The following is a 17,323-nucleotide window of genomic DNA, read 5'->3' on the forward strand; positions in this document are numbered from 1 at the left end:
GCCCCAGCCTTGTTGATTAAATATAGATTTGCTCGCTCATGCTTGATCAAAATCCTAGAAACATGTGAGCATTCTTGTATTTATAGACAAAAGTTTTATTTATGAACCGAACCTCCCATGTGTTGTTGTTGTTGTTGTTGTTGTTGTTGTTTTTCTGGTAACTTCTCCTACCCTCCCTCCCAACCCATGCTTTTTTTCTACCTTTTATTTATTTATTTATTTTGGTTAGCATATAATGTGTTACTTGGTCTGTGGCGTACAGGTCTGTGAAGCATCAGAGCTCACCACAACACATGCCCTCTACATGTGCATCACCCAGCCACCCCCTCTCTCCCGCCCCCTCCCATTCCTTTTAATAATTTGTTAAATCCCAAAGCAGTGTCTAGATAAACGATAACTTGCATCCCAAAAGCATGAGTAAGACCTAATTACGACAAGTCTTGTCTCCAAGTTCTGCAGTTCATTTTTCTTCTTCTTCTTTTTTTTAAAGATTTTATTTATTTATTTGACAGAGAGAGAGAGAGATCACAAGTAGGCAGAGAGGCAGTGGGAAGCAGGCTCCCCGCTGAGCAGAGAGCCCGATGCGGGGCTCGATCCCAGGACCCTGAGATCATGACCAACCTGAAGGCAGTGGCTCAACTCACTGAGCCACCCAGGTGCCCCTCATATCTTATTAAACGTTTGAAGCTCTTGCATGTTGCATGCTGGCCCACTTAGGAAGCTTCCCCAGGCTTCCTGGCACCTTTGGGCTTAACCTAGGAACCTTGTACACGTTATCATGATTTAGGCCTCTCAGGAAGAGATAAGTCTTATTATTCTTTTGGATCAGAGCCACTGGCTACACAAATGACTAAAGTATTGAAAAGTCTCAGGAAGCTCCTAGGACTTTTTACCAGAACACTGAGCAGCCCAGGGAGGTTTGATTTCCCTGAACAGGAGTGGGTGGGGATGACAGCATATCTGGAGGCAGTCTCTGAAACCACAAGCTACCTCACTTCCACTCAGAAAGTCTATGTGCTGAATGTTGATCTCACCTGGAGTTTCCATCACTGCCAGGCTGAGGCTGAAGGCTTTGAGCAAAAGGAGTGGGTGCCCAGGACAAGGGGGTGACAGTCAACTCAATCTCTCCCTGCGCATGGGCCAGATCTGAACTCTGACCCATGGGAGGGACACTGGTTGTCCACATCAGGGAACATATCGAGAAGGAAGTAAGGACTTGGGTTGCTAACCCTAGGATGGAGCTCTCTGAAGTCCCCGCAGCCAGGGCTCAGAGGGGTCAGATTTTGGCTTGTCCTAAGGGAGAGCTTCCCAATGGCTAAAGTCATAAATGCCATGGGAGGTGAGAGATCCTTGTATTGGGTAAATGCAGGAAGAAGGCAGAAATCCTCTAATCAGGGCCAGAGTAAAAGCAGGTCCTGAATGCTGATGTCACAAATTCATGTTGCATACACTCAGGAAGGTCACCTATCTCTCTGGACTCCAATTTCTGGAGCTACAACGTGAGGATAAGTAGGAAAATAATACCATCCCTGTAGGGTTGCTATGAGGATTAAACCACATATTATATTAAACAAACACCAGAGGCAGTATGCTGACACCTGGGGCTTAGGGGGCAGTGACTGCCACCACTAGGCTCAAATCTTGACTCTGCTCTTTCCTCATGTGACTTTGGGCAAGTCACTTAACCTGATTTTCTCAATTGTAAAATGGGAATCATGTAAGGATTTTTATTAAGACTCTTAGATTGGGGGGGGGCGGGGTGCCTGGGTGGCTCAGTCCTTAAGCATCTGCCTTCAGATCAGGTCATGATCCCAGGGTCCTGAGATCAAGCCCCACACTGGGCAGGGGGCTGGGGGGTCCTTGCTCATCAGGGAGCCTGCTTCTCCCTCTCCATCTGCCTTCCGCTCTCCCTACTTGTGCGTGCTCTCTCTCTCTCTCTCTCTCTCTCTCTCTGTCAAATAAATAAATAAAATTTCTTTTTTAAAAAAAGACCCTTGGATTGGGGCACCTGAGTGGCTCAGTTAGTTGAGCATGCAGCTCTTGATTTCGGCTCAGATCATGATCTCGGGGTCATGAAACGAAGCCCGACATCAGCCTGTGCACTCAGCAGGGAGTCTGCTGAAGATTCTCTCTCTTCTCCTGTCCTTCTGCTCCGCTCCCCCAGCTCACTCATGCACTGACTCTCAAATAAATCTTAAAAAAAATTCTTGGATTGTTATGAAGATTCAGCAAACTAATTCAAACAAAACTCTTATAACAATGCCAAGCCCATAGGAAATGTTCAATAAATGTTGGCTATTGAGATCACTACAATTATTATTACTAAGTATTCCAAGGAATCCTCCATATAACTCTATAAGGTAAATAACATCATCCCTACTTCAGAGACTGGAAAACCAAGGCTCAGAAACTTTAACAAGTTTAACAAGTGACAGAATCACCACCTGTTCCAACCATTTCACCATTCTTAATTCATTTACAACCTCATAAACTCATTTATAACCTTGTAACCACCCAGCATTGATTCTGTTTTACAGGAGGCCATGAGGGACGAGATTAAGTGGCCTGACCAATGTTCTGGAAATCTGTGGTCTTGGCTGCAGAAGAAGCAATCTGGTTCCAATGATCAAGGGTTTCTTTGGTTAGGTGGCGAGGAGCACACCCAAGAGACATCTTACCACCAGCAACAGCTCTGGCTCCAGTCCAGGGGCAAGGGTGGGCCTGAAGTAAAACTTGAAAGTTCTTTTCTTGCCAGGGATCAAAGTTCAGAGCTCTGGGCACTCCCCCCAAGAAAGGGAGGTTTTGAGGGGAAGAGATTATCATGGCTTCCCTGGGCCTTCCCGGAAAGTCCATACCTCTTGACCTCCACCTCCCCAGATGAAGATCACCCTGGCAGTGTCCAGGAACAAGTAGGCTCTGCCTCTACCTCCCTGATTTTGGCCAAGTCACTGCCCTTCTCAGGGTCCTGATTCCCTACAGGCTGATGAGGTGAGCACATTCACATTACAGAACACAGACCCAGCAAGGGGCTGTGACCTCCCTAAGTCACAGCTAAAAGGATCTGGGAATCAAATCTAAGCGGAGCTGATACCAGTCGGCGACTTCCTTTCCCACTATTCAACCATCTTCTGAACGTAAATCCTAGAGCTTTCTGCAAAGAGGAGGAAGTTAACGTTATCATCACTACTATCGTAATACCTACCCTCCTAAGATGTTTGTGGACAGTCTGGAGGAGGCATAAATCTCCATATACATAATCTCTCCAAGCCGTTTGTCGATTTTCAAGGAGGGAAGGATGGTGGTTGGAATTTGGGCCTAGGGATCAGATGGTTCAATCTGTTTCCTCACTTACTACCATTGTTGGCTTTGAGAGTAATTTCTGAAAACCTCAGTTTTCTCCTCTGTAAGGTGGGATAATTAACACTCCTCACGGGGATGTCAGGAGGTTTAAATAAGATTATGCATGTTGGGTGGCTCAGTGGGTTGAGCCTCTGCCTTCGGCTCGGGTTGTGATCCCAGGGTCCTGGGATCGAGCCCCGCATCGGGCTCTCTGCTTGGCGGGAAGCCTGCTTCCTCCTCTCTCTCTGCCTGCCTCTCTGCCTACTTGTGATCTCTGTCTGTGAAATAAATAAAATCTTTTTTAAAAAAAATTATGCATGTTATGTTATGCACATGTCCAGAACATAGTAAATTCTAAAGAATGGAAATTTTTATTACTACGATTACTGCATCTCACCAGCACTTACCACGTGGGTGAGCATCTAGTAGATTCTTAATACATGTATTTAGAATAAAATAGGGGTGCCTGGGTGGCTCAGTCCGTTAAGCCTCTGACTCCTGACTTCCGCTCAGGTCACGATCTCAGGATGGTGAGATGAAGCCCCATGTCAGGCTCCACATTGGGCATGGAGCCTGACTCCTGAAGAAGGTTGGGACAAGCAGTAACTCATCAAGCCAACCAGAAGGGAAAAGAGGGCAAGCAGAGGACAGCGGCCACTTATGGAGGGAAGTCCAGAGGCTAATAGGGTCAAAAGTATAGCTAAGGAAGTTGGCAAGGATCTTGAAGGCCAAGCCAAGGAGCTTGAACTTGGTTCTGAGGGCACTGGAGAGTCACAGGTTTCTGAGCAGAGAAGGAGGAAGATTGATGTGTGGGCTAGGAAGAGGTAGCCTGTCAGCCACAGCGTACAAAATGAACTAGAGATTCTAAAAGGATAAAGACCAGGGAAGAGGCACAATAATAACCATCCATAAGCCAAGGAACATTGGCTATTGGACCACAAGTGCCACCCGTGGTGAGGATGTTGGCACGCAACATGCCCAGACCACACGGGGCAACATGAACAAGGATGGGGAGTGAGCCCTGCCGCCGCCGCTCTTGCTGGAAGCTCTTGAATACAACACGCTGCAGGCACCACGGTCTCATTCATTCCTTCATTTAACAAACCTTCACCGCGTACCTCCTACGTGTCACTCTCCTGATGTCGGGGATTCAGCAATGAACAAGACAGAGAAGGTCCCTGCTCTTACCAAGCTCACGTTTTGATGGGCGATGGATGTCCAATAAGTGAATAAATAAATGTGGAAGTCAGGAGCACATCCGCAAAAGGAATGGTGATTGCTACAACCCAGCTGAACTGGAAAAATGGGCTCCCAATACCCACCTAGGAGGAGGGCCCAGATTCAAACTAGACACTGTACAGCTTCGAGCCCTGTCTTCTAGCTCCTGGCAGCGGCCTCTTCGAAAGTGTGTATGTAAACCGCACCCTCCAGTTCCTGGTATCCTCCCTTGAACCACAAGGTGCCTTCATTGTTGTTTAATTTAATTTTTTATTTTTTATAAACATATATTTTTATCCTCAGGGGTACAGGTCTGTGAATCGCCAGGTTTACACACGTCACAGCACTCACCAAAGCACATACCCTCCCTTGTTGTTTTTTAATTTAAATTCTAGTGAGTTGATATATAGTTCAGTTTTGGTTTCAGGAGTACAGCTCAGCGATTCGTCACTTACATGGAACGCCCAGGGCTCATTATAACACATGCCCTCCCTAATACCCGTCTCTCTCCATCAACCCTCAGTTTGTTCTCTCTCATGAGCTGCTTCCCACAAGGTCCCTTCATTCATACTGATTGCACCATAGGCTTGTTCTAGATGCTGTGGATGCAACAATGATCTGGACGGGCACAATTTACAGACTGGCAGGGAAGACTGATGCCAAGCAAATCCACGCAATTACAATCCAGTCACAATTGCTAGGAGAGCAGGGGCTATGAACTAGTCTGGAAGGAATTCTAAACCTGGTTGGCCAGAGGAAGTGACCGTTAACTGGAGACCTAAAGTCTCAAGAATTTAGCAGGCCAAGAGTAAGGGAAGAGATTGTCAGGTCAAGGGAACATGTTGAAAGGCTTGGACAGGGGCACCTGGGTAGCTCAGTAGGTTAAGCGTCTGCCTTCGGCTGGGGTCATAATCCCAGATCTTGGGACAGAGTCCCACATCAGTGGGGAGTCCACTTCTCCCGCTGCCTGTCTACCACTATGGTCTCTCTCTCTGAAGTAAAATCTTTAAAAAACAAAACCAAAAAAAGGCTTGGAGAAGCAAAGTAGTGTTGCACGTTTGAGGAACTGAGAGGCCAGTGTGGTTGAAACTCAGAGATGGGGGAGGGCAGGGTGTGGCACAAGACGAGGCTGCTGAGGTTCACCAGGGGCCAGACCAGCAGGGCCTTCCCACCATGTCAAAGGCAAGTTAAGGATTCTGGGCACAGCTTGGGCTCCAATGACTACTCTTGCCGCCTTCACTTGCTCTTCTACTTCAAGCCCTCTGGGCCCAGAGTGGATCCAGAACTTTCCCTCCAGTCAAGAAGTTTCACAAGCGTCTCATCACCATTTCCCCAGAAATTCAGCTGCTGGGACCAAATCCTGGTTGTCCCAGGAAGTATCTAGCAAGGTTTCAGAAGCCACCAGGTACCCCACGTTATGCTGGAATACTAAGAATATTAAGTGGATAAGTGGGTGTTATGAAACCATTTCACAGATAAGGAAACCGAGGCAGAGAAAGGACACAACTTGGGCGCCTGGCTGGCTCAGTTGGTTAAACAACTGCCTTCAGCTCAGGTCATGATCCCGGAGTCCCAGAATCGAATCGTACACCAGGCTCCCAGCTCCACAGAGAGTTTGCTTCTCCCTCCGACCACCCCCTCCGCCTCTCATGCTCTCTCTAATGAATACACAAAATCTTAAAAAAAAAAAAGTTGTGAAAGGTTTTGAGAGCAAGAGAGCGAGCGAGCAAGCATGCATGAGCAAGGGTAGGGGCAGAGGGAGAGGGGTAAGCAGATTCCTTGCTTATCCCTTTTTGCTGGGAGCCCAGCCCAGAGTCCCGGGATCATGACCGGAGCTGAAGGCAGACCTTTAATCAACGGAGCCGCCCAGGTGCCCCCCTACCCTTTTTTTTACATCTTTTTTCTTCCCACTATGTGGAATTTGGTAAGCTACACGGTTCTGGCTGTTAGAATTTTATGATTCTAAGGTTCTTTGACTTGTGAGAGTGGATGCTAAGGTTCAAGGAAATGTGGACATTATAGTGTTCTAGAACTTCAAGATTCTAACCTTGGCACTTGAATAAACCAGGCTCCCCAGGTCTGTGGTAATTACTGCAAGCCTGGAGATGCAGGCACTACCCTGGAAGTCCCTCTGTGGCATCTCCCTGGTCCCACCCTACACATCAGCTGCAGGATGCAATCTGGGCGCCCCCCGATGGCCAGGCTATGGAGTCTGGAGACCTTGGTGGGTGGGAACCAATGGGATCATCAGGGTTCCCTCTGCCACAGGGCACTGGGCTGGGGCAAAGGCAGGAATCGGGAGAAGGCGGGGAGTTCCAGGTCCCGCCCCAGAGCAGACTTCCTGATCTGCACACATCCCGGTGAGCGAGAGCAGCAGAGGACCCCAGCGCCATGGGGTGCACTCGCGACGCCATCCTGGACGCACTGGAGAACCTGACTGCAGACGAGTTCAAGAAATTCAAGCTGAAGCTACTTTCAGTGCCCCTTCGCGAAGGCTATGGGCGCATCCCACGGGGGACACTGATGTCCATGGACGCCATAGACCTCACAGACAAGCTCGTCTCTTCCTATCTGGAAGAGTACAGCACAGAGCTCACCGTGATCGTGCTGCGGGAGATGGGCATGCAGGAGACAGCAGAGCACCTGCAGATCAAGTGCACAGGTGAGCACGCCCCTACACACACTCTGCAGGGGCCACCTCCTATACCCCTCACTGCATCAGCCCCCCAACACTTGCCCCTCGGACTCTTTCACTTCCTGTTCCTCCTACCCTCTAAAATTACAAAAGCTTCTCCTGCTGGGAAGGGAGGTTTCCTGTGCTTGCCCTGTACTTAGCTTCCATACCAAGGGGCCCCTAACCCCAGAGAGACCAAAGCTACGGGATGACCGGAAGGCGACCACTTGACTCATTTCCTTATAGGCCCCGCTCCAGGGCCTGCTGGGATCCAGGATCACCAGACTGGAACCTCGCCAGGTGAGGCCTCCACTCCCAACCGCTCAGCCGCACCCCATCACGCCCCATCAGCCTGAAGCAAAGCAGCTGCGTCCCACAGCCAGGAGCAAGGGGAGCAAGATCGGGCCCAGCCTTCCTGCCCACCTCCACTCCTTCCTACCCACCTACACTCCGTGGGCCACACCGGTGGGCGGCAGGGGCCGGGCAGGGGGGCTGATCGGAGGGAAAGAGAAACCAAGTTCTGCTCGTCCCACTATCTGTAGTGTGGGTGGGCTGCCCACCTGGAGCCCCACCCCGTGAGTTAGAGCAACTTCTGAAGCAAGCAGTGCTGGAACACAGGCCTGCACCCACCCTGGGAACTGGCTCACGGCTCTCTGCTCTGCCCACAGCACCGCACTTCGTGGACCGGCACCGGGCCGCGCTCATCACCCGCGTCACCGACGTGGAAGGGGTGCTAGACGCCCTGTACGGGACGGTCCTGTCAGGCGGGCAGTATGAGGCCGTGCGGGCGGAGCCCACCAACACCATGAAGATGAGGAAGCTCCTCAGCTTTGCTCCGGCCTGGGACAAGACGTGCAAAGACCTGCTCCTTCAGGCCCTGAGGAACACCCACCCCTACCTGGTGGCAGACCTGGAGAAAAGCTGAGGGGTCTCCCGCAGCAGCAGCCCCACCCAGAATCTGGGGCAGGTCCAGTGCATTCACCCAAACCTGACTTTTTTATATACAATATATGAAAAGCCAGCTTGTACTTGTGTGTTTTTCCTACTTGGAGCCTGGAAGCACAGGCAGAGCTAAGCTAGAGATGAACAGCACAGAGGCCAAGCAAAGCTCTACTTTCACTGCCTGTTCCCAGGGCAGCCGGTTCCCCCCTTACCCTCACGGTCACCCCAGGCTGGCCCCTCTCATTTACCATCTGGCACCTCCTCCAGTGCCCCCCTAGTTAGCCCTGGGGCCAAGGTCTAAAACATATGTGCAAAGGGTCTGGAACAGACAGGCCAGCTTTGTCGGGTACTTGACAACAGACGGGTCTCCGCGGCTTCACTTTCACTTCTTCCTTAGGAAAAAAAAAAATTGTAAAATTAGAGAACTTTCCCGAGGGACAGAGAGTATCCTCTAAATAAAGAAGAGGACAAGAAATTAAGTATCCTTCCAGGGCTTCTTCTGGCCCCAGCACAGCGGTGGGCAAGCCTCACCACTCCCTCTGCACCCTGCCAGCCACCTGGAGGAAGGGGTTATAGGTTATACTTTGCCCACAAAACAGACCATTCTAGGAGCCATTTATTCTCTTGGTTGAATTTTTGCCTCAAGGGATATAGATTTTTCTCCAGAACAGCACTTAAGGAGCCTTTGCAAAGGCTGCTGGGGAGCCAGGATCCTAGGATTACATCCCCCATACCCTTGGCACCCAAAATTCTTCCTGGCTTTGAAGCAAGATAGGGTTTGGTAGGCAAAGCAACGGGCAGGCACACCAGCCCAGCTGTCCTAGTCTTAGGGGGTCAGATCATCAGACAGAGGATTCAGATATGTGGGCACATGAGTGGTTCTGTGCCACTCACAAGGACACCCCGGGTCACAATGAACAAAGCTGTGTGGACTCCCTCACCCAGAGGACACAAAAACTAGAAATGTGGTGTTTATGCTTCCCCTACACTCCCTTAGGGGTGGACACACAATACTGTGAGTCTGTAAGAAATTTCCCTGTCTTCATCTACGGGATCACCTGAGCAACCGGAGAAAACAGGTAATTTGCTACGAGAGAAAGCATCAAGGTAAGACAAGGTCGCCCACTCATCACATGGGAGGAACTGCTCCTAATGCTACCCAGCCACCCAGGTGCCCCTCGGCCCAACCTTTAAGGACTCCATCCAACCTTTAACATGTCCCATGATTCCAGCAATATTTGCTCACACCCCATTCCCTAGAACATGAAGGTCCCTAACTCTGGACACCTTGAAACCTTTATCTGGGTTCCAGTGCTATTTTCCAGGATTGCTGTGGTAAAGCAAACTTTTTTGGGTCTCTTACATAGGGCTGAGCCCTAATAAAAAGGCAGTTTTTCCAACCTCTTAAGTATCTTGCATGCAAAAAGTAATAAATGGGGGCGCCTGGGTGGCTCCGTGGGTTAAAGCCTCTGCCTTTGGCTCAGGTCATGATCTCAGGGTCCTGGGATCGAGCCCCGCATTGGGCTCTCTGCTCAGCAGGGAGCCTTCTTCCCCCTCTCTACTTGCCTCGATGCCTACTTGCGATCTGTCAAATAAATAGAATCTTTTTAAAGAAAGAACAAATGGTAGCTGTGTATCTCCAATATCTTAACAACTTTTCTTAAAAACACCACACGAAGGGGCCCCTGGGTGACACAGACAGTTAAGCCTCCCTTCGGGTCCTGGGAGAGAGGCCCGCTTCAGACGGGAGCCTGCTTCTCCTCCCCATGCTCGTGCTCTCTCTTGCTCTCAAATAAATAAAATCTCTAAAAAATAAGACTTCACATAAAACTAATGATTCTCAGATGAGGAGGCCTCAGCCAAAACTTTCTTGCCAAGTTATCCTTAAAAAGAGCAGTTACAGGGACACCTGGGTGGCTCAGTCAGTTAAGAGTCTGCCTTCAGCTCGAGTCATGATCCCAGGGTGTTGGGATTGAGTCCCTAAGCAGGCTCTTTGATCAGAAAGCTCCTAGCTCTCTCTGCCTGCTGCTACCCCTTCTTATTCTGACAAATAAAATCTTAAAAAAAAAAAAAAAAAAAAGGTCCGTTACAAAACCAATGCAGTCCTGAAGCAAAAGAAATGGCTCTAATAAACTGTTCCCTAGGTTAAAATTTTGGGGGGTCTTTTTCCCTTGGGGAGATGATTGGGGGAAGGGGAGAAGCACAGGAGAACAGAGTTTCTTTTTTGTAGTATTTCTTTAATTTTTTTAAGAGAGAGCACAAGCAAGGGGACAGAGACAAAGCAAGAGAGAGAACCTGAAGCAAACTCCACACTACGCACGAAGCCTGACACAGGGCTCAGCTGGGGGCTCGATCCCAGATCGCCACCTGAGCAGAAAGCAAGAGCCGGATGCTTAACCAACACCACCACCCGAGGTACCCCCAGGAAGGCTGAATTCTACCGAAGTCTTTAAGCACAGCACAACACGGTGGTCGAAGATCGTTCTCCCCCAAAGGATATCAACTCAAATCCCTGCTCCATTTCACATCAGTTATGAGGCCTTAAGGCCAGTCTGTGCCTCAGCATCTCCATCTATAACGTAGGGATAACAGCAACTGGTCCACAACTAGTACACTTCAGTCCATGTATCTCCACCAGCATGTTTTTGATCTTGAGCTCTCCAATGGCTTAACATAAATAACACTGGAATCAAACTTTTCTCTCATCTCCAAGTATCGTTAAGATTGAAAAAAGAGGGGCGACTGGGTGGCTCCATGGGTTAAAGCCTCTGCCTTCGGCTCAGGTCATGATCCCAGGTTCCTGGGATCAAGTGCTACATCGGGCTCTCTGCACAGCGGGGAGCCTGCTCCCTCCTCTCTCTGCCTGCCTCTCTGCCTGTGATCTCTGTCAAATAAATAAATAAAATATTTAAAAAAAAAAAAAAAAAAAGACTGAAAAAAGAACAAGAACAGGGGTACCTGGCTGGCTCAGCTGGTGGAAAATGTGCCTCTTGATCTCAAGAGTTTTAAGTTTGAGCTCCATGTTGGGTGTAATTAAAGATCTTATTAAAAAGGGGGGCAGGGGGATGTCTCAGTGGCTCAGTTGGTTAAGCATCTGCCTTCCATTCCGGTCAGGATCCTAGGACCCTGGGATGGAGCCCCGCATCAGGCTCCCTGCTCCAGCCTGCTTCTCTCCCTCTGCTGGCCACTCCCCTGGCTTGTGCATGCTCTCTTGTTCTGACAAATAAAGACCTTTTTAAAAAAATGTATTACTGACCCCCTTGCAAATTTGAATATGCCCTACCCAGCACCATGCCTGCTATTCTATCACCAGAACAAAGAATTTTTAAAAAGAAAAGAACAAGAGGGGCGCCCGGGGGGCTCCGTGGGTTAAGCCTCTGCCTTCAGCTCAGGTCATGATCTCAGGGTCCTGGGATCCAGCCCCGCATCAGGCTGTCTGCTTGGCCGGGAGCCTGCTTCCCCTCTCTGTCTCTCCACCTACTTGTGATCTCTCTCTGTCAAAGAAAAATCTTTAAAAAAAATAAAAAAGTTTAAAAAGAACAAGAACCAAGGAGCCACTTCTCTGCCTGCTGCTCCCCCTGCTTGTGTCCCCCCAACTCTGACAACTGAAATCTTTTAAAAGATTTTATTTATTGGGCGCCTGGGTGACTCAGTCCTTAAGCATCTCCCTTCAGCTCAGGTCATGATCCCGGGGTCCTGGGATCAAGCCCCACATCGGGCTCCCTGCTCAGTGGGAAGCCTGCTGCTCCTCCCATTCCCCCTGGTTGTGCTCCCTCTCTGTGTCAATTACAGAAAATCTTTAAATTTTTTTTTTTTTTACTTGAGAGCAGCAGCTGTGGGGAGAGGCAGGAGAGCAGCAGACTCCCTCTGCCAAGCAGGAAGCCCAATGTGGGGCTCGATCCCAGGACCCAGAGATCATGTCCTGAGCCGAAGGCAAGCACTTCCCACAGAGCCACCCAGGTGCCCCATAGATCTTTCTAGAAAAATAAAAAAGGGGGAAAGAAGAACAAGAGCTAATGTTGGCGAAGACTGTGCTAATCTGAACAAAAATCTGTAAGCAGGACCCAACCTTTCGTAAGGTGACATTTAGCTTCGCTCCTAACTAGCACCATTTATACAGAAAGTTTTACAGAGCCAAGCTCTTCACAGGAAAGGTACAGGGAAACCGCAGAAAAGGAATCTCTGCGAAACTTGGAAGGTATGATCTTAGCGTACAGTTGAAGCAACATAAACGGCCAGAGAACGTTTGTCCCACCTGGATCGACACAGTGAATCAGAATCCAGATGTTAACAAAATTCCCAAATGATTCCCGTGTTCAGCTTAAGACACACTGCTGGAGGGGATCTGGCTCCACCATCTGAGGTCTGCTGAGGCCTTCCATGATCAGGATGTGCATGTGCTTCTTTACTCAGGGAGACAGTAAAGAGAATAGGCCATCCTCCTCTCAAACTCTGGGAAAAAAAGAAAAAAAAAAAAAAAAATACACAGAAGCCCCGTCCATCTAGACCTGGCAGAACCTCACTCCCTTAAGGGGTGGCAGCTGAACCCTAGGGTCACGGGCAGTGTGCGAGCTACAGGGTGTTATCGGTGTAGCTGGGCAACACTGCCACCCTGAGGCGTGCGCGCGGAACGCCACCTGGAAGGCTGCCGCGCTCTTCCTCTTTCCACACCCATCCCGCTCACCCTCCTTGCTCACGTGAACCATCTAATTTGGGTCCCACTGCAGGACAGAGAATCCAAAACCCTTAACCCAAGGATAGTCTCAGCTCCTCTCCTGCCTTTACTCCTCACACTAGTGGCTCTCAACTGTTCTGTTAGAGGACCCTTCTCTCTGGGTCCCTACGTGATACACTCAGTTGGGCATCAGCATCATCAAACTGATTTTGGCTCAGGTCTCACTCTCAGGGTAATAGCCTCCATGCTCTGAGCAGGTTCAATGAGATTCCCTTTCTCTCTGCCCCTCCCCCCCAAATTTGCACTCTAAAAATAATTAAAAAAAAAAAAAAAAAAAAAAAAAGCCCTTCTCTCTGGCACTACAGCCCCAAAATTTAGGGACAGAAGCCACTGTCCAACAGCAAAGAGCACTGTCGGCACGGAGCACTATTTCCAGACCCAAACTCCTGCTCATAAGTACTTTCCTCAAGTATTCCTGCTTCAGTACCAGGAACACCCTCCAAAAGCTCTTCTAGGGGTGCCTGGGTGGCTCAGTCATTAGGCGTCTGCCTTTGGCTCAGGTCATGATCCTGGCATCGTGCCCTGCATCGGGCTCCCTGCTCGGCAGGAAGCCTGCTTTCCCTCTCATACTCCCCCTGCTCGTGTTCCTGCTCTCCCTGTCAAATAACTTTAAAAAAAATTTTTTTAATTTAAAAAAAGCTTTTCTACTAACACCATGAGTTTTAGGACCCAATAATTTCTACAAGCCCAGAAAGTCAAAAGTGTTGGCAAGATCCACCTGACTCAACTTCTTTGGCTCTTATGTATCAGCACCAGGAATACTGCATTTCAGGGGCGCCTGGGTGGCTCAGTGGGTTAAGCCTCTGCCTTCGGCTAAGGTCATGATCTCAGGGTCCTAGGATCGAGCCCTGCATCAGGCTCGCTGCTCAATAGGGCTCCTACTTCCCTCTCTCTCTCTCCCTGCCTCTCTGCCTACTTCTGTCAAGTAAAATCTTTAAAGAATTTCACAGAGGTGAAACAACTTCTAATGAATTTAATACAGGCCTGGGTGGCTCAGTTGGTTAAGCGACTGCCCTCGGATCAGGTCATGATCCTGGAGTCCCAAAGAGTAGAGTCCCACCATCAGGATCTTGCTCAGCAGGGAGTCTGCTTCTCCCTCTGACCTTCCCTCTTCTCATGCTGGCTTTCTCTGTCAAATAAAGTCTTTTAAAAAATAAATTTAATAATTCTTCCTCTGAGTCTAAAATTATTTCAAGATACGATGTTAAAAATGAGAAGGGCACCTGAGCTAGTTCAATGAGAAGAGCATGTGACTCCTGATGCATGGGGACTCAAGCGCCCCACTGGGTGTAGAGATTTCTTAAAAATAAAATTTTAAGGGGCACCTGGGTGACTCAGTGGATTAAAGCCTCTGCCTTCGGCTCAAGTTATGATCTCAGAGTCCTGGGATCGAGCCCCGCATCGGGCTCTCTGCTCATCAGGGAGCCTGCTTCCCCCTTTCTCTCTGCCTGCCTCTCTGCCTACTTGTGATCTCTGTCAAATAAGTAAATAAAATATTTAAATAAATAAAATAGCATAAAATTTTAAAATAACAAAGAAGGGACACCAGGGTGGCTCAGTCACTAAGGGTCTGCCTTCAACTCAGGTCATGAGCCCAGGGCCCTGAGACTGAGCTCCACATCCGGCTCCCTGCTCGAGAAGCCTGCTTTTCCCTCTCCCACTACCCCCTGCTTATACTTACTTCCTCTCTCATTCTCACGATGTCAAATAAAATTTTTTAAAAAATAAATAAATAAAATAAAATAATAAAGATTAGAGGAAACAGACCAAGTACTGAGGGCTCAAAGGAAGTTCTGGAAAAACTGGGCAGGAATGGTTGCGGATGGGATCCTTCAGCTAATACTTAAGCGTCGGTTCTCTTGCATTCTAGTGTGGAAACGAGATCTGATGACAAAATCCATAGCACATCACCAAGGAACAAAAGAGAATCCAGTGGAGTATGAAGAAATACACAGAAGTAAAATGTATTGTCTCACTGGGTCTGGACCCTAGCCAAGAACTAAATCAAAGGAGGCAGTGAGCAGACCTCTCCCCGCCCACCACCATACTCCCTCCTCTCTTAGCCTGATCATCTCTATCCAAAATTGTTCCTAATGCTTTCAAGACAGGAGGCTGTTTTCAATACTTCAGTAAGATTAATGTATTCGTTAGAAAACAAAGGATTCGGGCGCCTGGATGGCTCAGTGGGTTGAGCCGCTGCCTTCGGCTCGGGTCGTGATCTCAGGGTCCTGGGATCTAGTCCCGCATCGGGCTCTCTGCTCGGCGGGGGGCCTGCTTCCCCCTCTCTCTCTCTCTCTCTGCCTGCCTATCCATCTACTTGTGATTTCTCTCTGTCAAATAAATAAAATCTTTAAAAAAAAAAAAAAAAAGAAAACAAAGGATTCAAAATCTAAAATGCTCACCCATGAGAGAAAACAGAACTAGCTACTGCTTACCCCTGGCCAGGATATTATTACAAGGCAACCCAACAAACAGAAAGGGTCCAAATTCCACAAGCCCAATGAGCTTGAGACCGGAACAAGCTGCTCAGAACCAAACCAACTCCCTCTGCTGGTCTTTCCACCTTCGTCCACTGTCCTGGAAAAGCCCCCAGACCCATTCACCCATAAGTCAGACACCTGACCCTACTTCCTTTCTCTGCTCAGCTTGGGGAGGGGGGCCTGCTCCCACCCCACCCCACCTCCCGCCTACTTGTGATCTCTGTCAAATAAATAAATAATATCTTAAAAAAGAAAAAAGCAAGGCCAATCACTAGGCACCTGGGTGGCTCAGTCAGTTGAAGGATTTTGGCTCAGGTCATGATCCTGAGACCATGCCCCACATCAGGCGCCCCACTCGGGAATCTGCTGGCCTCCCTCTCCCTCAGCCCCTCCTCCCGCTCGTGGCTCTCCTGCTCTCAAATAAAGAGCTTTAAAAATTTAGGGAAAAAAAAAAAAGCAATCAAGGCCAATCACTAAGCCCTTTCAAGAATGTTAAAATTGTAGTACTAACAGTGCCAAGTCAGTAATCAAGTTCACAAGGAGCTCCTTCACCCCCTGCGGCAGGGATCCGGGAACCGCAACTGAACCCTAACACTAGAACTCTAATAGGTGAAGCAGAAACAATGTCATCCAAACCAATCATTTAAGCAAAGAGATCAAAGAAATAGTAAAGGCGGGACACCTGGGTGGCTCAGTGGGTTAAAGCCTCTGCCTTCAGCTCAGGTCATGATCCCAGGGTCCTGGGACTGAGCCCGCATGGGGGTCTCTGCTTGGGGATCTCTGCTCAGCGGGGAGGTTTCTCTTTCTCTCTTTCTGCCTGCCTCTGTGCCTACCTGTGATCTCTGTCAAATAAATAAATAAAATCCTTAAAAAAAAAAAAAAAAAAAAAAAAAAAGCAACAGTAAAGGCAGCCTGATCACACTAAGAACTGCCACATCCTTGGCTCTGAATGAGCGTTTCTCACATGTACCAAATTCAATAGCCAAACCAAAGGATTGCTTGGAAGAACTTCAGCCATTCTCAACCTACTCTTGGTTACTAAGCATCCTTACTCAGGACAAAATAACTACTACGTTTTACAAGGAACTCACTCCCCTGCCTTGTCACCAGATTTAAGCATCCTTCTCTACACACCTGACAACTTTGAACAGAGAGGAAGCACCTCCCAAAGAAGAGTCCCAGGAACTCCACAAGCTAGGCTTCTGACAGGTCAAAGAAAGTCTTCGAAACTCAAGACTCTTAGCTGAGGGGGGAAAAAAGAGATTTGGGGAGTCAGGAAAGCCATATGGTAAAGCAGAGGGTAAATGTCTAAGGTTTTAACTCATTAGCCCTACCCTTTATCTCCAACACCCTCCCTAAACTTCAAAATACCATGATTTCAGCCCTAAGTCTAGGCAGGATATGAAGCATCAGTCTCCTTATAGCTCCTACCCAAGCCCCATCTTCAGGAAAATGGGCAGAGGAGCACTCCCCTTCAACTGCAAGGAGCTACCTACCTCTACTTTCCTTTCCCAGCTAACCTTATCAACTCATTCCCAACCCTCTTCCCTCAAACTTAGCAACCTCTTTAAGACCTAAGCAAATGACAGTCATTACCAAGGCTTTGAGAACACAGTTTCTCATTTGCTGTGGACACAACCATAAAAACAACTTCCCACTAGGTTTTCTCCTCCTTGCTAGCACTCAGCCTATTGGGAACATTTTATCAACTGTTCTACTTCCATGGCCTAGATCAGCACCGTCCAGTATAAACTTAACACAAGCCATACGTGATTTAGTAATGGTCGCATTTCATATTCTCATCTGACCATACACAGCTAGTATATGGAACAGTACACACCTAGATCTCTACTTGCAGATGTCCTTTGCTAAATCCTTCTATGTTGCTAACAACCATGCAACTTGTAATACTACAGATTTAGTAGAGGGAGGCTG

The 17,323-nt window shown here is 48.5% G+C and overlaps 1 protein-coding gene and 1 non-coding gene across 2 annotated transcripts; both read left to right on the top strand.

Annotated features, from left to right (window-relative positions):
- The first annotated feature begins 6,876 nt into the window (after positions 1 to 6,876).
- Positions 6,877 to 8,259, top strand: LOC131819704 (apoptosis-associated speck-like protein containing a CARD). Its single transcript, XM_059154978.1, has 3 exons — positions 6,877 to 7,219; positions 7,478 to 7,531; positions 7,900 to 8,259. The coding sequence occupies exons 1-3, from the start codon at positions 6,949 to 6,951 to the stop codon at positions 8,154 to 8,156; spliced, it is 582 nt and encodes a 193-aa protein (XP_059010961.1). The 5' UTR covers positions 6,877 to 6,948; the 3' UTR covers positions 8,157 to 8,259.
- An 8,715-nt stretch (positions 8,260 to 16,974) lies between these two features.
- LOC131820232 (small nucleolar RNA SNORA32) lies at positions 16,975 to 17,091 on the top strand. The gene has a single exon (XR_009349546.1). It is a non-coding gene; the product is annotated as a small nucleolar RNA SNORA32 (small nucleolar RNA).
- Positions 17,092 to 17,323: the final 232 nt, after the last annotated feature.

Source organism: Mustela lutreola, chromosome 17 (assembly GCF_030435805.1).
Source record: "Mustela lutreola isolate mMusLut2 chromosome 17, mMusLut2.pri, whole genome shotgun sequence".
NCBI lineage: Eukaryota > Metazoa > Chordata > Mammalia > Carnivora > Mustelidae > Mustela > Mustela lutreola.

Bases quoted from the DNA above. Each gene is read 5' to 3' on its own strand.
- LOC131819704 (XM_059154978.1), top strand. From the start codon at position 6,949: ATGGGGTGCACTCGCGACGCCATCCTGGACGCACTGGAGAACCTGACT. The intron at 7,220-7,477 runs GTGAGCACGCCC...ATTTCCTTATAG, and splicing joins CCTGCAGATCAAGTGCACAG to GCCCCGCTCCAGGGCCTGCT. The intron at 7,532-7,899 runs GTGAGGCCTCCA...CTCTGCCCACAG, and splicing joins CCAGACTGGAACCTCGCCAG to CACCGCACTTCGTGGACCGG.